The 23,401-nt window shown below is 46.9% G+C and overlaps 1 protein-coding gene across 1 annotated transcript in view; it reads right to left on the bottom strand.

The window, feature by feature from the left end:
- Positions 1-15,528, bottom strand: part of LOC139262797 (cytosolic carboxypeptidase 2-like) — a 103,042-nt gene extending 87,514 nt beyond the window's left edge. Inside the window, exons 1-4 of the mRNA XM_070877949.1 lie at positions 15,523-15,528; positions 11,594-11,648; positions 6,531-6,701; positions 4,625-4,750 (exon numbers count right to left, since the gene is read on the bottom strand). Coding sequence (XP_070734050.1) covers positions 4,625-4,750; positions 6,531-6,701; positions 11,594-11,648; positions 15,523-15,528 — 358 coding nt within the window. The remainder of the gene's footprint in view (positions 1-4,624; positions 4,751-6,530; positions 6,702-11,593; positions 11,649-15,522) is intronic.
- Between the last annotated feature and the right edge of the window lie 7,873 nt (positions 15,529-23,401).

The raw sequence follows: 23,401 nt of genomic DNA, 5'->3' as shown, positions 1-23,401 counted from the left end.
TCTGACTGCAAGGGACCTACGTTTGTCTTTACTAACCTTTTTCTCTTTACATACCTATAGAAACTTTTGCAATCCGCCTTAATGTTCCCTGCAAGCTTCTTCTCGTACTCCATTTTCCCTGCCCTAATCAAACCCTTTGTCCTCCTCTGCTGAGTTCTAAATTTCTCCCAGTCCCCAGGTTCGCTGCTATTTCTGGCCAATATGTATGCCATTTCCTGGGCTTTAATACTATCCCTGATTTCCCTAGATAGCCACGGTTGAGCCACCTTCCCTTTTTTATTTTTACGCTAGACAGGAATGTACAATTGTTGTAATTCATCCATGCGGTCTCTAAATGTCTGCCATTGCCCATCCACAGTCAACCCCTTAAGTATCATTCGCCAATCTATCCTAGCCAATTCATGCCTCATACCTTCAAATTGAATGTAATATCTCCAGGTTTGCAGATGACACTAAGCTGGGTGGCAGTGCAAGCTGTGAGGGGGATGCTAAGAGGCTGCAGGGTGACTTGGACAGGTTAGGTGAATGGGCAAATGCATGGCAGATGCAGTATGATGTGGATAAGTGTGAGGTTATCCACTTTGGTGGCAAAAACTGGAAGGCAGATTATTATCTGAATGGTGACAGATTAGTAAAAGGGGAGCTGCAATGAGACCTGGGTGTCATGGTACATCAGTCATTGAAGGTAGGCATGCAGGTACAGCAGGCAGTAAAGAAAGCAAATGGCATGCTGGCCTTCATAGCGAGAGGATTTGAGTATAGGAGCAGGGAGGTCTTACTGCAGTTGTACAGGGCCTTGGTGAGACCACACCTTGAGTATTGTGTGCAGTTTTGGTCTTCTAATCTGAGGAAGGACATTCTTGCTATTGAGGGAGTGCAGTGAAGGTTCACCAGACTGATTCCCGGGATGGCAGGACTGACATATGAGGAAAGATTGGATAGACTAGGCTTGTATTCACTGAAATTTAGAAGAATGAGAGGGGATCTCATGAAAACATATAAAAATCTGATGGGATTGGGCAGGTTAGATGCAGGAAGAATGTTCCCGATGTTGGGGAAGTCCAGAACCAGGGGTCACAGTCTAAGGATAAGGGGTAAGCCATTTAGGACCGAGATGAGGAGAAACTTCTTCACTCAGAGAATTGTGAACCTGTGGAATTCTCTCCCACAGAAAGTTGTTGAGGCCAGTTTGTTAGATATATTCAAAAGGGAGTTAGATGTGGCCCTTACGGTTAAAGGGATCCAGTGGTGTGGAGAGAAAGCAGGAATGGGTTACTGAAGTTGCATGATCAGCCATGATCATATTGAATGGTGGTACAAGCTCAAAGGGCTGGATGGCCTACTCCTGCACCTACTTTCTATGTTTCCCTGAATGTGCATCTCGTTGTCGACCACCAGCAAATAATTATGGCAGTGAATGCCAAATTTCCAGGCAGCATCCATAATGCTCACATCCTGCGTGACATCGCTGTATCTGGCATGTTTACCAGTCAGCCACAAGGTCAATGCTGGATGCTTGGTGGCAGAGGATATGGCCTCGCCACCTGGCTGATGACCCCCCCTGCGTAACACCCACACAGAAGCCGAGAAGCGATGCAATGAGAGCAACAGAGCCACACGCAATATCATCGAGAAAACCATTGGCGTGCTTAAGCAGCGCTTTAGATGCCTGGACCACTCAGGAGGCGAGCTACAATACCACCCTGAGCAGGTAGCTCAATTCGTGGTGGTGTGCTCCATGCTGCACAACTTGGCTATCAGGAGGGGACAAGAATTCCTCTCTCTCCTGAGGTGGACCGAGGAGAACGAGGAGGTGGACGCTGACCTCAAGCCAGACAATCAGGCTGACACTGAAATTATGCCCCCGCCCCCTTCTAGACCGCAGGAAAGGGCCCGTGGTGGCTACATAACTGCAAGACTCTTACGTCAGCAGCTCATAAATGAGTGCTTTGCTTGAAAGAACGTTGTTGGTATTTACAAAGCTGCAACACTGCTGCAGCGCATTCATCAATGGTGGGCATCACCTTGGTGACAGTTAAAGTTTAAGTTGATTCATGTTAAGTTTAATTATCCACTTTCATGTTAAGGAATCACCATAGAAACATAGAAAATAGGTGCAGGAGTAGGCCATTCGGCCCTTCGAGCCTGCATTACCATTCAATAAGATCATGGCTGATCATTCCCTCAGTACTCCTTTCCTGCTTTCTCTCCATACCTCTTGATCCCCTTAGCCGTAAGGGCCATATCTAACTCCCTCTTGAATATATCCAATGAACTGGCATCAACAACTCTCTGCGGCAGGGAATTCCACAGGTTAACAACTCTCTGAGTGAAGAAGTTTCTCCTCATCTCAGTCCTAAATGGCTTAACCATTATCCTAAGACGGTGTCCCCTGGTTCTGGACTTCCCCAACATCGGGAACAATCTACCCGCATCTAACCTGTCCAGTCCCGTCAGAATCTTATATGTTTCTATGAGATTCCCTCTCATCCTTCTAAACTCCAATGTATAAAGGCCCAGTTGATCCAGTCTCTCCTCATATGTCAGTCCCGCCATCCTGGGAATTAGTCTGGTGAACCTTCGCTGCACTCCCTCAATAGCAAGAACGTCCTTCCTCAGATTAGGAGACCAAAACTGAACACAATATTCCAGGTGTGACCTCACCAAGGCCCTGTACAACTGCAGTAAGACCTCCCTGCTTCTATACTCAAATCCCCTCGCTATGAAGGCCAACATGCCATTTGCCTTCTTCACCGCCTGCTGTACCTGCATGCCAACTTTCAATGACCGATGTACCATGACACCCAGGTCTCGTTGCAACTCCCCTTTTCCGAATCTGCCACCATTCAGATAATATTCTGCCTTCATGTTTTTGCCACCAAAGTGGATAACCTCACATTTATCCACATTATACTGTATCTGCCATGCATTTGTCCACTTACCTAACCTGTCCAACTCACCCTGCAGCTTCTTAGAATCCTCCTCACAGCTCACACCGCCACCCAGCTTAGTGTCATCTACAAACTTGGAGATATTACACTCAATTCCTTCATCTAAATCATTCATGTATATTGTAAATAGCTGGGGTCCCAGCACTGAGCCCTGCGGCACTCCACTAGTCACTGTCTGCCATTCTGAGAAGGACCCGTTTATCGCTACTCTCTGCTTCCTGTCTGCCAACCAGTTCTCTATCCAGATCAATACATTACCCCCAATATCATGTGCTTTAATTTTGCACACTAATCTCTTGTGTGGGACCTTGTTAAAAGCCTTTGAAAGTCCAAATACACCACATCCACTGGTTCTCCCTTTTCCACTCTACTAGTTGCATCCTCAAAAAATTCTAGAAGATTTGTCAAGCATGATTTCCCTTTCATAAATCCATGCTGACTTGGACCGATCCTGTCACTGCTTTCCAAATGCGCTATTTCATCTTTAATAATTGATTTCAATATTTTCCCCACTATTGATGTCAGGCTAACCTGTCTATAATTTCCCATTTTCTCTATCCCTCCTTTTTTAAAAGGTGGGGTTACATTAGCTATCCTCCACTCCAAAGGAACTGATCCAGAGTCGATAGACTGTTGGAAAATGATCACCAATGCATCCACTATTTCTAGGGCCACTTCCTTAAGTACTCTAGGATGCAGACTATCAGGCCCTGGGGATTTATCAGCCTTCAATCCCATCAATTTCCCCAACACAATTTCCTGACTAATAAGGGTTTCCGTCAGTTCCTCCTTCTCGCTAGATCCTTGGTCCCCTAGTATTTCCGGAAGGTTCTATGTGTCTTCCTTCGTGAAGACAGAAGCAAAGTATTTGTTCAATTGATCAGCCATTTCCTTGTTCCCCATTATAAATTCACCTGATTCTGACTGCAAGGGACATATGTTTGTCTCCACTAAAACAACAAGGTAGCGCCCCCTCCCCCCTTTCCCCAAACCTCCCAACAAAATAGCACCAACAACATAAAAATATAATCAAGACAACACCTGCGGCCATGCACCTCACTTTCCTCCCCCCACCTCTACCCCTTCCCCTCCTGACTCCAAGCCGCCTGGCCGAGGAGCTCCTCAGGTGCTGCTTCATTGGGGCGGGGGAGGATGACGGCAGAACCGGTGGTTGGAGGGATACGGGAGAGGACGGTCCCGAGGTGGAATATGCTCTGAGCCAGAAGCAATATCTTCCTCCTGGCTCCCATGTGGCGTTGGCAATGGGGGTGTGGCACCTTGGATGGCTTCTGCCACCAGTGTTCCTGCCGATCACCTCCAGGACCACCGCCATCCACGGCACGCACTCTGTCATGGTGGCGGACATGCTGGCCAGCTGGTGGGATATGCCCCCCCATTGTCTGTAGGATCTGCTGACCTATATCAACACTCCTCCTGGACAAGTCTACCATGCCCCCGCTCGGATCTGCCGCTCGTGGAGCAGACCTGCCGCTTGGTCGGCGCCATCCTGCAAACACCTCGGGTGCTCTGTGGCGAGGTGCTTGGGCCCGGTACTTCTACTGTGGAGGTGGGAATGGCCACAGGAGCACTAGATGGCCTTGGGGTGGAATGCGTTATGGAGCCTGGTGATGCAGGCTCCTCAAAGTCCGCACTGTCATCCGTGGAGAACAGACCCAGCAAATGCACGGGCGAGAATTGGTGCTGCTCAGCACCAGATGTCCGAACGTCCAGCGAGTCCGGCCCCGCGCCCCCAGCTTCCGGCCTCGGTGGTTTTGCCTGGAGCCGCGCTGTTGGCTGAGCTGCAAAACACAAATGAGGTTATTAGAGGAGACGGGGGTGCTCGGGTCACAAGGTGATTTCAGCGCTGCACACAACCAATGCACGACTAAAGCACCACCTCCATCAAGATCATCACAGACATCACATTTCATGACCATCAGCAAATTCTGCATTGCAATGAATCTCATGATGCCCTCATTACTTAGAGAACACTTTTATCAATCATCTATCACATATTATTGGTCAGACATGAGTGGGTGTGGCATCTATTGACTTTACACCACACAATGGTGTATACTTTACTCACGTGGCATCACATCCAATTCTGCAGCTGCTTGCGTGGCCGAACGGGGGTGGCTCCCCACTAGTGCCAGCACCCGCTCCTCGATGTCGGTGAGCGCGATGATGACTGGTGGCCTGCCACCCGTTCACCTCTGCTCGTCCCTATTCTTGGACAGCTTCTCCTGTAAAAGGTAACAACAGGACGACATGGTATGAGATCATTGTGTGATATCATTGCTAGGTACTGTCACAGAGACTGATACAACACATAACCGACAGATGTAATCATGATTATTATGTAACTTATCATTCTTTACCTAAAGACGTACACCGTGAACGCAGGCTTTGAGTACAACATTCCCGGTATAAGTGCAAGACATCACATCTGATTTTAATCACTCATTACACTTACAAATCAAATTATATAAATGTATGTAAATAAATATAATACTTACTCTGGCAGATCCGACAAGGTTGTTCCAGCGCTTGCGGCACTGGTTGCCCTCACACACCTTGTTGGTCGCCAATAAGACCACCTCGGCTATCTTGGCCCATATCTTCTCGTATGCCTTTGGGGTCCCATGCCCACCCTGTGTCAATTGATCCCAGCGTGACTCCACTTCCTGCATGAAGAAGGCATTTGCCTCGTCAGAGAATCTCCGAGCTCATTTTCGTCCTCCCAATTGTTCCTCTCCAAGTTCACTGCTTTCGCCAGTGTCAGTCTCCACAGCATGCTGTGTCTCTTCCTCCATCCCTTCCATTGTAACAACCAAATTTCCGCAAATATATCGGTGGGAACAACTTAATTTTTGCTCAGAATTCATTCTGCTGGTCAAAAATCTTCCTCCTACCTCCCAAAACAGCCAAACAGGCACACCACGCCCACACACGCTTTCCGTTCCACTCTGCTCCCTCTCTCTCTGTCTCCTCTTCTGCGCATATAACGATGACCCCTGACCTCCAAAAACATAGGAAATAACCGTTGCCATGCCGATGCTATGGACGGCGACACTTTACGGCAGAAGGTAAAAAAAAAATTAATGCCAACGCCCATTTCAAATCGCTCCCAGTAATGCCCATTTTAAAAAATGGAAAATTAGGGTTTTGAAAATGGGCGATAATCCGGCGATCTCAAAACCAATATTTACCGCCCACGCTGGAAACAACGCCCATTTTTGGGCGGTCTGCACAAAAGTGGAAAGTCTAGCCCCAGGGGCTTTATCCTCTTTGAGTTTGATTCATTTATTTAATATAACCCCCCTTTTTATTTTAAATGCACTGATCTCATTACTAAGAAGTAAGAGTGACAAGGAAAGTGTGAAGAAAGTGTGGCAAGAAAAGGACTAAAGTAAGTAAGTAAGTGTGCTTACTACAATGCAAGAGTTTTCACGTAGATTGAGAAACCCAGCTGAAGGGTTAGTGTTCACAGTCAAGAAAGCCAGAAGCAACATACAATTAGAAACATATTGTAAAAGGTTTAAGTAAAAAACATTCATATTTATAAAACTCATGTCCTACATTTAGAAGTTTTGTCAGTCAGTGGAATATCCCTTTCATCACATTCATCATCTGAATTCTGCAGGAAGTCTTCTATTTCACCGTCATAATCGTTACCCACTGAGGGCAGAAAGAAATTATCCTTGTGCTTCCCTCGAACTCCGATATCTGCCTGAGGGGCCTTTTTCCGAGCTACAAATAACACAAGAGACAAAAGATTCTGCGACTGATTATTACATTTCCAAAGTTAGATTTTTAAGTCATATCAAACAATTCCCTTAGGAATATAAATGAGGTAGATGATGTTGACTGTACAAAGGTACCACGTTAGCAGTCCTCCAGTCCTCAGTCCTCTGGATAGGGAACTGGTTGGCAGAGAGGAAGCAGAGAGTCGGGATAAACGGGTCCTTTTCAGAATGGCAGGCAGTGACTAGTAGAGTGCGGCAGGGCTCAGTGCTGGGACCCCAGCTCTTTACAATATATATTAATGATTTAGATGAAGGAATAGAGTGTAATATCTCCAAATTTGCGGATGACACTAAACTGGGTGGCGGTGTGAGCTGTGAGGAGGACGCTAAAAGACTGCAGGGTGACTTGGACAGGTTAGGTGAGTGGGCAAAGGCATGGCAGATGCAGTATAATGTGGATAAATGTGAGGTTATCCATTTTGGGGACAAAAACACGAAGGCAGAATATTATCTGAACGGCAGCAGACTAGGAAAAGGGGAGGTGCAACGAAACCTGGGTGTCATGGTTCATCAGTCACTGAAAGTGGGCATGCAGGTACAGCAGGCGGTAAAGGAGGCAAATGGTATGTTGGCCTTCATAGCTAGGGGATTTGAATATAGAAGCAGGGAGGTCTTATTGCAGCTGTACAGGGCCTTAGTGAGGCCTCACCTGGAATATTGTGTTAGTTTTGGTCTCCTAGTCTGAGGAAGGACGTTCTTGCTATTGAGGGAGTGCAGCGAAGGTTCACCAGACTGATTCCCGGGATGGCAGGACTGACATATGAGGAGAGACTGGATCAACTGGGCCTTTATTCACTGGAGTTTAGAAGGATGAGAGGGGATCTCATAGAAACATATAAAATTCTGACGGGACTGGACAGGATAGATGCGGGAAGAATGTTCCCGATGTTGGGGAAGTCCAGAACCAGGGGACACAGTCGAAGGATAAGGGGTAGGCCATTTAGGACTGAGATGAGAAGAAACTTTTTCACTCAGAGTTGTTAACCTGTGGAATTCCCTGCCGCAGGGAGTTGTTGATGGCAGTTCACTGGATATATTAAAGAGGGAGTTAGATATGGCCCTTATGGTTAAGGGATCAAGGGAGAGAAAGCAGGAAAGGGGTACTGAAGGAATGATCAGCCATGATCTTATTGAATGGCGGTGCAGGCTCGAAGGGCCGAATGGCCTACTCCTGCACCTATTTTCTATGTTTCTATGTTTCTAAAACCTGTAGCCAGAGAGGATTGGAAAATGATGGTCAGATCCTCTGCTATTTCCTCTTTTGCTTCTCTTAACAGCCTGAGATACATTTCATCTGGGCCTGGGGATTTATCCACTTTCACAGTTGCTAAGCCCCTTAATACATCCTCTCTCACTATGTTTATCTCGTCTAATATTTCACACTTCTCCCTCATTGCAAAGTCTGCATCGCCCCTCTCTTTCATGCTCTCTCTTTGATTTCCTGATATCTTTTTTAATTGCACCCTTGCACTTCTTATACTCCTCTAGAGTTTCTGCAGTATTCACTTCTCGGTATCTATCATAAGCTTCCCTTTTTTTCTTTGTCTTATCCAGGGGGTTCTAGGTTTGTTAGCCCCATCCTTTTTTTTTTTAAAAAGGGACCATACTTGCTCTGTTCCCTCAGGATCTCCTCCTTGAATGCCTCCCACTGCTCTGACACTGATTTACTATCAAGTAGCCATTTCCAGTGCACTTTGGCCAAATCCCATCTCAGCTCAACAAAATTGGCTTTACCCCAATTAAGAACTTTTATTCCTGGTCCCCCTTTGTTATTTTCCATAACTACCTTAAATCTTACTGAATTATGATCACTAGCACCAAAATGTTCTCTCACTGATACCCCTTCCATCTGCCCCTCTTCATTTCCCCAAACCAGGTCCACAACCGTCCCCTCCCTTGTTGGGCTTGTTACATACTGGCTAAAGAAGTTCTCCTGAATGTATTTTAGGAATTCCGCATCCTCTGTGCCATTCACACTACCTTTTTTCCAGTTAATATTCGGGTAGCTGAAATCCCCCACTATTACAGCTCTATAATTTTTGTACTTCGCAGTAATTTGCCCACATATTTGTTCCTCTATCTCCCTCTGACTGCTTGGGGGTCTATAGTACACTTCCGGTTGTGTGATCGCCCCTTTTTTGTTCTTTAATTCAACCCATATGGCCTCGTTTTGTGTCCCCTCTAACATATCATCCATTCTCACAACTGTAAGTGTTTCTTTAATTAATACTGCGACCACCCCTCCTTTTCTACTCCCCTCTCTATCCCGTCTGAAAACCTTGTAACCAGGAATGTTGAGCTGCCATACCTGCCCTTCATTCAGCCATGTCACAGGAATAGCTACTCCCAAGTGTCAATCTATGCTCTCAGCTTAACTGCCTTATTTCCTATACTCCTTGCATTGAAGTATATACCATTTAGTATTGCAAAACTCCCTGCTGTCTGTTTTCCAGCCCTTGTTTCCTCTGTCTTCCAAATTCACTTTCTACTTCTACTTCTCTGTGACCCAATTTCAGCTTTGCTTCTCTTCCCACTGAAGCTATTCTCCGGTTCCCATCCCCCTGCCAAACTAGTTTAAACTCTCCCCCACAGCACCAGCAAACCCTCTCACGAGAATACTGGTCTGGCTCTGTTGAGGTACAACCCGTCTGGCTTGTACAGGTCCCAGCTCCCCTAGAAACAATCCCGATGCCTCAGGAATCTAAAGTCCTCCCACCTGCACCATCTCTCCAGCATTCATCTTCTCTGTCCTCCTATTTCTGGAATCACTAGCACCTGGCACTTGTAACCAGTCAAATAAATGGAACACTCCAAGTACTCTCCCCCATATCAAATAAATGGAACATTCCAAGTGCACCCCATATGAAATAAATGGAACATTCCAAGTGCCCCATATCAAATATATGGAACATTCCAAGTGTCCCCCATATCAAATAAATGGCACATTCTAAGTCACCCCCCATATTATTATCATTATATCAAAAATATGGAACATTCTGTGTCGCCCCCCTCTGTATCAAACATATGGAATGTTCTGGGCACCATTCATTAATAATAACTTATTTATATAGTGCCTTTAACGTAGTAAAACATCTCAAGGCGCTTCACAATGGTGTTACAAGGCAAAATAGATAAATTTGACACCGAACCACAAAAGAAGAAATTAAGGCAGATGACTAAAAACTTGTTTAAAGAGGTAGGTTTTAATGAGCATCTTAAAGGAGGAAAGAGAGGTAGAGAGGTGGAGAGGTTTAGGGAGGGAGTTCCAGAGCTTAGGGCCAGGCAGCTGAAGGCACGGCCACCGATGGTTGAGCGATTATAATGAGAGATGTTCAAGAGGCCAGAATTTGAGGACCGCTGACATCTTGTGGGGTTGTGAGGTTGAAAAAGATTACAGAGATAGGGAGGGGCAAGGCCATGGAGTGATTTGTAAACAAGGATGAGAATTTTGAAATCGAGGCATTATTTAACTGGGAACTGTAGGTCAGAAAGCACAGGGGTGATGGGTGATCGTGACTTGGTGCGGGTTAGTACACGGGCTGCTGAGTTCTGGATGACCTCAAGTTTACGTAATGTGGAATGTGGGAGGCCGGCCAGGAGTGAGTTGGAGTAGTCAGGACTAGAGGTAACAAAGGCATGACTGAGGGTTTAAGCAGCAAAAGAGCTGAGGCAGGGGCAGGAGCGGAGGCGGGTAATGTTACGGAGGTGGAAAAAGGTGATTTTAGTTATGCCGCGGATATGTGGCTGGAAGCTCATTTCACGGTCAAATATGACACCTATGTTGCGAACAGTCTTGTTCACCCTCAGATTGATGCTAGGGAGAGGGATGGAGTCAGTGGTTAGGGAACGCAGTTTGTGGCGGGGACCAAAGATCATGGCTTCGGTCTTCCCAATATTTAATTGGAGAACATTTCTGCTGTCGGACAAGCAATCTGACAGTTTAGATACCAAGCCGGGGTCGAGAGAAGTGGTGGAGAGGTAGAGCTGGGTGTCGTTAGTGTACATGTGGAAACTGACTCCATGTTTTCGGATGATATCGCCAAGTGGCAGCATATAGATGAGAGATAAGAGGGGGCCAAGGACAGATATTGGCGGGACACCAGAGGTAACAATGCAGGAGTGGGAAGAGAAGCCATTGCAAGAGAATTTCTGGCTACGATTAGATCGATAAGAATGGAACCAGGCGACTGCAGTCCCACCTAACTGGACGATGGTGGAGAGGCGTTGGAGGAGGATGGAGTGATCAACTGTGTCAAAGGCTGAAGAAAGGTCGAGAAGGATGATGAGGGATAGTTTACCTATGTCACAGTCACAAAGGATGTCATTATTGAATATATGGAGTGTTCAAGTGCTTTCATCAGTGCTTTCTCATGACTACCATCCATGTTTGTGTGCAAATTATAATATTCTATGAATTATTCATAGAGCAGGTGAGGGAAATGGAACAGTGTTGGGCTGCTCACATACACAGGCAGAGATAAGCTTCACAAACTCTGAATGGGAGCGATTTTAATCCTACTCGCTCAGCTGAAACCTGGCGGGTGGGCAGTTAAAATCGCCCTGGGTCTTATCTGTCTGAAAGTCGCCACAATCGCAGCATCTGCAATTTTAACCTGCTCTCCTGAGCAGGCAGCAAGCACACGCACCCGGAACCAACGGGGTCCTTCTTTACACATGCATGTTGTGGCCCGATAACATCATTGAGACCCGACTGCAATTTTAACTCAGTGGAAAATCCACCTGGAGTTAAAATCGGGACCTTATTGTAGCTACTACTCCACCTTTCTTTCACTGAATGGTTTTAATAAAGCACCAACTAAGGACGTAGTGACTAACCTGTAAAAACATCCGGAAAATGCTTTTTCATAAATTGGACGTATACATCTTCGGCCTGTCGTGATACAGACAACATTATTATTTACACTATTGCATGGTGAATATTTGTGTTTAGGGCAGGTGAATGAAATAGAACACATTGAAGGTTTTCTCAGAACAGCTTCAGCCCAGGTTAGGTACACAGTAAAGCTCCCTCTACACTGTCCCGTCACACACTCCCAGGGCAGGTACAGCACGGGTTAGATACAGAGTAAAGCTCCCTCTACACTGTCCCATCAAACACTCCCAGGGCAAGTACAGCACGGGGTTAGATACAGAGTAAAGCTCCCTCTACACCTGTCCCATCAAACACTCCCAGGGCAGGTACAGCACGGGTTAGATACAGAGTAAAGCTCCCTCTACACTGTCCCATCAAACACTCCCAGGGCAAGTACAGCACGGGGTTAGATACAGAGTAAAGCTCCCTCTACACCTGTCCCATCAAACACTCCCAGGGCAGGTACAGCACGGGTTAGATACAGAGTAAAGCTCCCTCTACACTGTCCCATCAAACACTCCCAGGGCAAGTACAGCACGGGGTTAGATATAGAGTAAAGCTCCCTTTACAGTGTCCCATCAAACACTCCCAGGTCAGGTACAGCACAGAGTAAAGCTTCCTTTAACTCTGCCCCAGCAATGTGCCTCTGTTCCATGCTCAGAAGAGCCCCCTCTCCACTATACCAGTGTGATAGTTTCCATTTCTCACACAAGATATCATGTGGTTTCTCCGTGTGTGATTGCCAATTAAAATTGGAGGCACTTTTGACTGCATTATTTTGAGATTGTAGTTCTTTGGAGAGAGCACAGTGCATGGTGGAACCTTGTCAAACAGGGAGCCAGCCTGCTGCAATGTTGGAAGCCATTTTGCACAAGGTTTACCCCTCAGGTAGGTTAAGAAAAACTATCATTGGAGGTATCGGGCATCCCATGTCCAGACCTACTGGATGGTTAGAGATTCCAGGAGGGGGGCCAACTTTGATAGGACGTATTCCTCGAGGTTTCACCACGTGACCTCCATCTCTATCCACCCTGTCCAATCAAACTGCCTTTTTACCCATCTCCAATATTTTTTATGACAAATAAATGAAAGTGTTGAAAGATAATGAAAATGCAAAACATTTTTTCAATGCCCTATGATTTTTCTCCCAGGTGTTTCTCGCAGTAGTGGCCAGGAGATTAATTTTTAATTCCTGGAGACTCCAGGGCAATCCTGGAGGGTTGGCACACTGTCCTTTTACATTCATCTCAGGATCAAATCATAGAATTATAGAAATTTCCAGCACAGAAGGAGGCCATTCAGACCATCGTTTCCATGCCAGCTGAAAAAGAGCTATCCAGCCTGATCCCACTTTCCAGCTCTTGGTCCGTAGCCCTGTTGACCCCTCTGCTAAGGAAATACGTCCTTCCTATCCACTGTATCTGGACCCGTCATAATTTTATACAACTCAATAAGGTCTCCCCTCAGCCTCCTCTGTTCCAAATAAAACAAACCCAGCCTATCCAATATTTCCTCATAGCTAAATTTCTCCAGTCCCGGCAACATCCTCATAAATCTCCTCTGTACCCTCTAGTGCAATCACATCCTTCCTGTCATGTGGTGACCTGAACTGCACGCAGTACTCTAGCTGGCCTGCTGGCCTTCATAGCGAGGGGATTTGAGTATAGGAGCAGGGAGATCTTACTGCAGTTGTACAGGGCCTTGGTGAGACCACACCTTGAGTATTGTGTGCAGTTTTGGTCTCCTAATCTGAGGAAGGACATCCTTGGTATTGAGGGAATGCAGCGAAGGTTCACCAGACTGATTCCCAGGATGGCAGGACTGACAAATGAAGAAAAATGGGATCGACTAGAGTTATATTCCCTGACATCGGTGGTGGGGAAAATGTTGGAATCAATTATTAAAGATGAAATAGCAGCACATTTGGAAAGCTGTGACAGGATTGGTCCAAGTCAGCATGGATTTATGAAAGAGAAATCATGCTTGACAAATCTTCTAGAAATTTTTGAAGATGTAACTAGTAGAGTGGACAGGGGACAACCAGTAGATGTGGTGTGTCTGGACTTTTAACAAGGTCCCACACAAGAGATTAGTGTGCAAAATTAAAGCACATGGTATTGGGGATAATGTATTGACATGGATAGAGAACTGATTGGCAGATAGGAAGCAGAGAGTCGGAATAAATGGGTCTTTTTCAGAATGGCAGACAATGACTAGTGGGGTGCCGCAGGGCTCAGTGCTGGGACCCCAGCTAGTTACAATATACATCAATGATTTAGATGAAGGAATTGAGTGTAATATCTCCAACTTTGCAGATGACACTAAGGTGGGTGGCAGTGTGAGCTGTGAGGAGGAGGCTAAGAGGCTGCAGGGTGACTTGGACAGGTTAGGTGAGTGGGCAAATGCATGGCAGCTGCAGTATAATGTGGATAAATGTGAGGTTATCCACTTTGGTGGCAAAAACAGGAAGACAGAATATTACCTGAATGGTGACAGATTAGGAAAAGGGGAGATTAACGAGACCTGGGTATCATGGTACATCAGTCATTGAAAGTTGGCATGCAGGTACAGCAGGCGGTGAAGAAGGCAAATGGCATGTTGGCCTTCATAGCTAGGGGATTTGAGTATAGGAGCAGGGAGGTCTTACTGCAGTTGTACAGAGCCTTGGTGAGGCTACACCTGGAATATTGTGTTCAGTTTTGGTCTCCTAATCTGAGGAAGGACGTTCTTGCTATTGAGGGAGTACAGCGAAGGTTCACCAGACTGATTCCCGGGATGGCAGGACTGACATATGAGGAGAGACTGGATCAACTGGGCTTGTATCCACTGGAGTTTAGAAGAATGAGCGGGGATCTCATAGAAACATATAAGATTCTGACGGGATTGGACAGGTTAGAGGCAGGAAGAATGATCCCGTTGCTGGGGAGTTCTAGAAACAGGGGTCACAGTCTAAGAATAAGGGGTAAGCCATTTAGGACCGAGATGAGGAGAAACTTCTTCACTCAGAGAGTAGTTAATCTGTGGAATTCCCTACCACAGAGAATTGTTGAGGCCAGTTTGTTAGAAATATTCAAAAGGGAGTTAGATATGGCCCTTACGGCCAGAGGGATCAAGGGGTATGAAGAGAAAGTAGAAAAGGGGTACTGAGGTTGAGTGATCAGCCATGATCTTATTGAATGGTGTGCAGGCTCGAAGGGCCGAATGGCATGCTCCTGCACCTACTTTCGATGTTTCTATGTTTCTATGTGGCCTAACTAGTGTTTTGTACAATTCAAGCATAATATCCCAGCTCTTGTATTCTATGCCTCGGCTAATGAAGAAAAAAATATCCAGTGTGCCTTCTTCACCATCTTATCTACCTATCCTGCTACCCTTCAGGGATCTGTGGACATGCATTCCAAGGTCCCTCTGTTCCTCTACAGTTCAGTATCCTACCATTTATTGTGTATTCTCTTGTCTTGTTAGACCTCTCCAAATGTATTAGCTCACACTTCTCCGGATTAAATTCCATTTGCCACTGTTCTGCCCAACTTTGCAGGCCATTGATATCTTCCTGCAGTCTACATCCTCACTAACAATCAGATGGCCAATTTCTGTATCATCTGCAAACTTCTTAATCATGCCCCCTAGATTGAAATTTAAATCATTGATGTAGACCACAAAAAGCAAAGGACCTAATACTGAGCCCTGCAAAACCCAACTGGAAACAGCCTTCCAGTCACAAAAACACACGTCGACGATTACCCTTTGCTTCCTGCCAATGAGCCAATTTTGGATCCAACTTGTCACTTTCCCTTGGATCACATGGACTTTTACTTTCTGACCAGTCTGCCATGTGGAACTTTGTCAAAAGCCTTGCAGAAATCCATGTAGATTATATCAAATGCGTTACCGTCATCGACACTCCTTAATACCTCTTCAAAAAATTCAATCAAGTTAGTTAGACGTGACCTTCCCTTAACAGGGTCTTAAGAGAAGTAGCGGCAGAGATTGTGGATACATTGGTTGTAATTTACCAAAATTCCCTGGATTCTGGGGAGGCCCCGGCAGATTGGAAAACTGAAAATGTAACACCCCTATTTAAAAAAGGAGGCAGACAAAAAGCAGGAAACTATAGACCAGTTAGCCTAACATCTGTGGTTGGGAAAATGTTGGAGTCCATTATTAAAGAAGCAGTAGCAGGACATTTGGAAAAACATAATTCAGTCAGGCAGAGTCAGCATAGATTTATGAAGGGGAAGTCATATTTGCCAAATTTGCTGCAATTCTTTGAGGATGCAACTAACAGGGTGGATAAAGGGGAGCCAGTGGATGTGGTGTATTTGGACTTCCAGAAGGCATTTGACAAGATGCCACATAAAAGGTTACTGCACAAGATAAAAGTTCATGGGGTTGGGGGTAATATATTAGCATGGATAGAGGATTGGCTAACTAACAGAAAACAAAGAGTCGGGATAAATGGTTCATTCTCTGGTTGGCAATCAGTAACTAGTGGGGTGCCGCAGGGATCAGTGCTGGGACCCCAACTATTTATAATCTATATTAACGACTTGGAAGAAGGGACCGAGTGTAACGTAGCCAAGTTTGCTGGCGACACAAAGATGGGAGGAAAAGCAATGTGTGAGCAGAACACAAAAAGTCTGCAAAAGGACATAGACAGGCTAACTGAGTGGGCAAAAATTTGGCAGATGGAGTATAATGTTGGAAAGTGTCATGTATTCAACTGTCATTGCAATCCATGTATAAACTGACCTAAGTTGTACACCATGAGAACACTGACCACTAGGTGGTGAACTTGTGGGAGACACTCCTAACCTGGACTCTCAGGTATAAAAGGGGAAGCTCCACCCACCTTCAGTGCTAATAAAAGTAACTGATCACAGAGTGACCTTCTCCCTAGTATGGGCCTCGTGTGCATTTATACTGTATAGTAAGGACATATTATTGGCGACGAGAAACTGGGATTTAAACCACGCGAGCATGGCCACTAGCAGCACAGACGAGAGGTACTGTGTTGGTGATGATTGGGACGATTTTATTGAGAGACTACAGCAAAGTTTCGTCAGTAAGGAATGACCGGGACAGGATTCAGCCGACAAACGCAGGGCTCATCTCCTGACGGTTTGTGGATCCAGGACGTACTCCCTGATGAAGGACTTTCTAGCGCCAGAGAAGCCGGTGGACAAGACTTTTGAAGAGCTCAGTAAGTTGATCGGGGAACACTTTAAACCGGCGAGCAGCATGCACATGGCGAGACATCGGTTTTACATGCATTGGCGGCGAGAAGGGCAAAGCGTTCCAGACTTCGTGGCAGACCTCCGGCGACTGGCGAACCTATGTAAGTTCCCAGAGCAGAGTTGCTGCGAGACTTTTTTATTGAGGGGTTTTCAGGAAACTGATTGAGACCAAAGACTTGACCCTGGAAACGGGAGCTTTGATGGCCCAGCCATTCATCTCAAGGGAGGGAGAGACCAGAATGATGTTTGACAAAAATCTTGGTTTAAATGCAACAAATGCACAGTTCTCCAGGCAGACAGGGGCAATCAGACATGCCCAAACATGTAGTCGAACCCAAAGGGGGAATTCAACAGAGACAATGGCTAGCTGAACGGCGATTCATGCCATCACAAGGGACAATGCGGCCAGTAATGGGGCCATCAACACCTGTTAATGGTGCGTTTAAGGACAGTTACAGAGAAAGTCAGAGACGATCGTTGTTTCCAGCAGAAATTGCAACGTCAGCGGTCACTTGGCACGTACGTGCAGGAAGCCTGCAGCCAGATTGATGTATGAGGAGGAGGGGTCCGATGTAAGCCCTACGAAGCCAAATGGACATTGGAGGAAATCGCTGGAAGCTGAAGATAAGCGAGTTCATGTGGAGCAGATATACAGTTCATACACCAGGACGCCACCGATAATGATGAAAGTGCTCCTCAATGGCTTCCCAGTATTAATGGAGCTAGACACAGGGGCCAGCCAGTCCCTGATGAGTATCAAACAGTTCGACAAGTTGTGGGCATCCAAGGCCAGGAGGCCAAAATTATTGCCGATTGACGCACAGCTACGAACATATACAAAGGAGATCATTCCAGTGCTAGGCAGTGCCACGGTAGTCGTGACCCACAAAGATTTGGAGAACAGGTTGCCACTCTGGATTGTCCCGGGGGATAGTCCCGCACTGCTGGGGAGGAGTTGGCTTGCTGTCATGAACTGGAAACGGGGCGATGTCAATGCAATTTCTTCTGTAGCGCGAATATCATGCTCACAGGTCCTGGACAAATTTCACTCATTATTTCAACCCAGCATTGGCACTTTCATGGGGACCAAGGTAGTGATTCACATAAACCCAGGCCAGTACACCACAAGGCCAGAGCGGTGCCGTATGTGATGCGGGAAAAGATAGAAGACGAATTGGGCCGCCTGCTGAGGGAAGGCATCATCTCGCCAGTCGAATTCAGTGACTGGGTGAGCCCAATTGTGCCGGTGCTCAAGGCGGATGGGTCGGTCAGGATATGTGGTGATTACAAGGCCACAATCAATTGGGTGTCACTCCAAGACCAGTACCCGCTATCGAGAGCGGAGGACCTTTTTGCGACGCTATCCGGTGGCAAACTTTTTTCAAAATTGGACTTGACCTCAGCTTACATGACCCAGTTGCTGGCACGTGAGTCGAAGAAGCTGACCACCATCATGACACACAAGGGGTTGTTTGAGTACAACAGATGTCCGTTCGTGATTCGCTCGGCCGCCGCGATCTTTCAACGAAATATGGAAAGTCTCCTCAAGTCGATTCCAGGGACGGTGGTTTTTCAGGATGACATCCTCATCATGGGTTGTGATACTGAAGAATACCTCCACAACCTGGAGGAGGTGCTACGCACACTGGACCGGGTAGGTCTGCGACTGACAAAGGCGAAGTGCGTCTTCCTAGTTCCAGAGGTAGAATTCCTGGGGATGAGGGTAGCAACAGATGGGATCAGCCCTACTACGTCCAAAACGGAAGCGACGGAGCTGCATTCTTTCCTGGGGTTCCTGAACTATTTTGGTAACTTTCTTCCCAAATTGAGCACGCTGTTAGAACCGCTACACATGTTCCTACGCAAAGGTCACGAATGGGTCTGGGGGGACAGCCAGGAAAGGGCTTTTGATGGAGCATAACAAATTGCGTGCTCTAACAATCTGTTAACGCTATATGACCCATGTAAGAAACTTGTTTTAACGTGCGATGCGTTGTCCTATGGGGTCGGGTGTGTGTGTTGCAGCATGTTAATGCCAAAGGTCAGTTACAGCCGGTAGCTTATGCCTCCAGAAGTCTGTCCCAGGCAGAAAGGGGTTACGGGATGGTAGAAAAGGAAGCGCTTGCATGTGTATATGCAGTAAAAAAAAAATGCACCAGTTCCTGTTTGGCAGGAAATTTGTGCTGGAGACAGATCACAAACACCTTACGTCCCTTTTGGTCGACAACAAATGCAAATGTGTCGGACCGCATACAGAGATGGGCACTCACGTTAGCCGCCTATGACTATACAATTCGGCACAGACTGGTCACTGAAAACTGCGCCGATGCACTCAGCAGGCTCCCACTAGCCACCACCGAGGAGGCAACCGAGCATGCTGCTGAGATGGTCATGGCTGTTGAAGCTTTCGAAAGTGAAGGCTCACCCATGACAGCCCGTCAGATCAAAGTCTGGACTAATAGAGACCCGCTACTGTCTTTAGTCAAGAAATGTGTCCTGAATGGGGACTGGGCAGCCTCGTACGGGGCATGCCCCGAGGAATTTAAACCATTTCACAGGCGCAAGGATGAACTCTCGATTCAAGCCGATTGCCTACTATGGGGAAACCGAGTAGTCATGCCCCAGATGGGCAGAGAGACGTTCATCAGAGAACTCCACAATGAGCACCCGGGCATTGTCATGATGAAGGCAATTGCCAGGTCACACGTTTGGTGGCCAGGGATAGAGCCCCCCTTAGCCCCTGGTCCTGGCCCATTAAGCCATGGTCATGCATCCATGTGGACTACGCAGGTCCTTTCATGGGAAAAATGTTTTTGCTTGTAGTAGACACCTACTCCAAATGGATCGAATGTGACATTCTCAATTGAAGCACATCCTCTGCCACGGTAGAAAGTCTATGGGCAATGTTCACCGCCCATGGTCTACCGGACGTCTTGGTCAGCAACAATGGCCTGTGCTTTATAAGCATTGAGTTCCAGGACTTCATAGCAGGAAATGGTATCAACCATGTCAGAACGGCACCGTTCAAGCCGGCCTCAAACGGCCAGGTGGAACGAGCAGTGCAGATAATCAAACAGGGGATGCTCAGAATCCAAGGGGGTTCCCTACAAAGCCGCTTATCACGCCTCCTTTGGCCAATAGATCCCGACCACACTCGCTCACAGGGGTTCCACCCGCAGAGCTGCTAATGAAAAGGATGCTCAAAACCAGGTTATCCCTTATACACCCCACCATGAAAGAAATTGTTGAGATCAGGCGCTGGTCACAATGTGACTACCATGACGGGAATGCGAGGGCGTGATGTATTGATGTCAATGACCCTGTCTTTGTCCTCAACTATGCTGCAGGGCCCAAACGGCTCACAGGCACTGTGATTACCAAAGAGGGGAATAGGATTCTGGTAGTTAAACTTACCAATGGACAAATCTGCCACAAACACGTGGATCAAATAAAAAGGAGGTTCAGCAACCCCATAGAAGAAGCAGAGGAAGAACACGATATAGAGTTCACTCCACCACAGGTGACCGAACACCAGAACCAAGTGGAGGAGAGCCCAGTCACTGTGGACAGTCCGGACAGATCTGAGGCACCGCAAACAGCAGACACTCAGGCCAGCGCCCAACAACCGGAGCCCCAACTCAGGCGGTCTACAAGGGAGCGTAAACCACCAGAGAGACTTAACCTGATCCCAATAAGACTTTCGGGGGGAGGTGATGTCATGTATTCAATTGTCATTGTAATCCATGTATAAACTGACCTAAGTTGTACACTGTGAGAACATTGACCACTAGGTGGTGAACTTGTAGGAGACACTCCTAACCTGGACTCTCAGGTATAAAAGGGGAAGCTCCACCCACCTTCATCACTTCAGTGCTAATAAAGGTAACTGATCACAAAGTGACCTTCTCTCCAGTATGGGCCTTGTGTGCATTTGTACTGTATAGTAAAGACATATTAGAAAGTGTGAGGTCATGCACTTTGGCAGAAAAAATCAAAGAGCGTTATTATTTAAATCGAGAAATATAGTGCTAGATTTTCCACTTTTTTTGCATGCTTAATGCCCACTTAACATCCATTTTACCGCTGAAATGACGTATAACACCCATATATCGCCCATTTAGCCACAAAATGGAAACCGATGGCCATTTTTCGGGAACGTATCGCATGTGTGTAACGCCGGGAAAAAATAATACTGTCCGCCCACTTTTTTGGGGCGGAATCTATCGCCCAGCATTACTTTCCGCACGGAATTAACGCCGAGATTCAATAATACCGCCCGCCCATTTTTTTTTGTCGTAATGATCATATTTGCCAAAACTAGTGGCCATGAGATCGCCCATCATCACTTTCACCACCTCGCACACATATCGCCCACAATATCACTCGCCCAACAAACCGCCCGGAAAAAGTAGAACTAACCGTAACTAATCACAGCGTTATGGACGCCATGTTCTACATCGCATGTCGCGTCCTTTAAAAGGCCGCTGTGCTTCAACCTCGGGGGAGTTCGGGTGCACACTGGAGGTCGTTGGTGTGAACATCTGTACAAGTATCTTGACCATAGTGTGACGGATTGGAATTTAATAGGCGTCTTCGTCGGGACATTCATTGTTTGTGACCAATCTGTGGAAAACAGAGAATTACTGCAATGGGGCCTGTCCTTTCTCACCCTCTCTTGATGACCAAATACATGCTGCAGACTCGAGATGGCCAAAGGTATGCTCCACAGCATTATGTGCCCAATGTAAGACATGCCAGACTGATGAGGAGAACCAGACGTTACACCCCCCGCAAGTACAGGGACAAATGGTCTTACCTCGGCTTGCCCGACACCACCTGCCTTCAGAGACTGCACTTCCACAAAGAGGTTATCACTGAGGTATGCCAGCTCATAAGGGGAGATCTGCAGCCTACCAGCACCATCAGTACTGCACTGTCCGTCGAGGTCAAAGTCATTGTAGCACTGTCGTTCTACGCATCGAGCTCTTTTCAGGCCACAGCTGGCGACATTTGTGGTCTATCTCAGCACACCACACATTGCTGCATTAGACAGGTCACTGAAGCCCTGTACGCACACAGGAGGGACTTGATCAGCTTCCCTAAATGACCAGGGAGGCACAGAGTGAGAGGGCTCTAGGATTCTCCAGAATTGTAAACTTCCCCAAGGTGCAGGGAGCAATAGACTGTATGCAAGTCGTGATGCAGGAACCTTTTCAGGATGCAGAGGATTCCACTCCCTGAATGTCCAACTGGTTGTCGTCCACCAGCAAATTATACTGGCAGTGAATGCTCAATTTCCGGGAAGCATCCATGATGCTCACATCCTGCGTGAGAGCACTGTATCTGACTTGCTTAGCAATCAGCCACTAAGGTCAATGTTGGATGCTTGGTGACAAAGGATATGGCCTTGCCACCTGGCTGATGACTCCCACTGCGTGACACCCACACCAAAGCTGAGGGGAATACAACGAGAGCCACAGAGCCACTCGCAATATCATGGAGAAAACTATTGGAGTGCTCCAATACCACCTGAGCAGAGAGCTCAATTCATGGTGGTGTGCTCCATGCTGCACAAGTTGGCAATAGGAGGGGACAAGCCTGATGAGTCTGACAGTCCACCTCACCAGAGAGAGGAAGAGGAGGACGAGGAGGCGGACACTGACATCGGCCCAGACAATCAGGCTGATGCTGAAGCCATGCCCCACCCTCCTGTAGACTGCATGAAAGGGCCCGTGGTGGCATGATAGCTACAAGAGCCTTATGTCAGGAGCTCATCAATGATCGCTTTGCCTGAAAGAACATTAGTGTTATGTAGAAGCCTGACACACTGCTGGGTGTGCTGGTCATACATCAATGGTGGGCATCACTTTGGTGACAGTTAAAGTTTAAGTTGATTGAAGTTAAGGGTAATCATACCCTTTGATGTTAAGAAATCACCAGCATGTAATGGTGCAGCTATTTGAGCCAATGCGCAACAAGGTTTTGTTAAATAAAAAACATTTAATCCAAACATTAGTCTGAAATAATCAGTATTTCTGTAAAAACCAACCCTCCTGACTCCAAGCCGCCTGGCTGAGGAGCTCCTCAGGCGATGCTTCATTTGGGAGGGAAGGCGGCTGACGGCCGAACCGCTGCTTGGACGGATACAGGAAATGGGAACGTGCTCCGAGCCAGAGCAAGATGTTGCTCCTGGCTCTGTGTGGTTGGCAATGGGGGATGCGGCACCTTGGGGTGCAGTGCAGTGCTCCGGGACCACTGGGAGCCCTCTGCCACCAGTGTTCCTGGGTACCAGCTCCAGGACCTCCACCATCCCTTCCATGTTATATATTATTTGTTGGACAAAAACTCGGTGTCAACTATGTTCTTAATGCTTAGTAGGCTTTTTGCTGCTGGTGAATCTCCCTTGTGCCTCCCACAACAGCCAAATAAGCACACACCACAGCCACACACGCTTTCAGTCCCTCTCAGCTCCCTCTCTCTCTCTGTCTCTTCTTCTGCGCATGTCATGATGACCCTTGACCTCCTGAATCGTGG

The sequence above is a fragment of the Pristiophorus japonicus genome, chromosome 4, assembly GCF_044704955.1.
Source record: "Pristiophorus japonicus isolate sPriJap1 chromosome 4, sPriJap1.hap1, whole genome shotgun sequence".
NCBI classification, from domain to species: domain Eukaryota; kingdom Metazoa; phylum Chordata; class Chondrichthyes; family Pristiophoridae; genus Pristiophorus; species Pristiophorus japonicus.
Note: the sequence above shows the minus strand (reverse complement) of the source record. Positions and strands in the feature narration are given on the sequence as shown.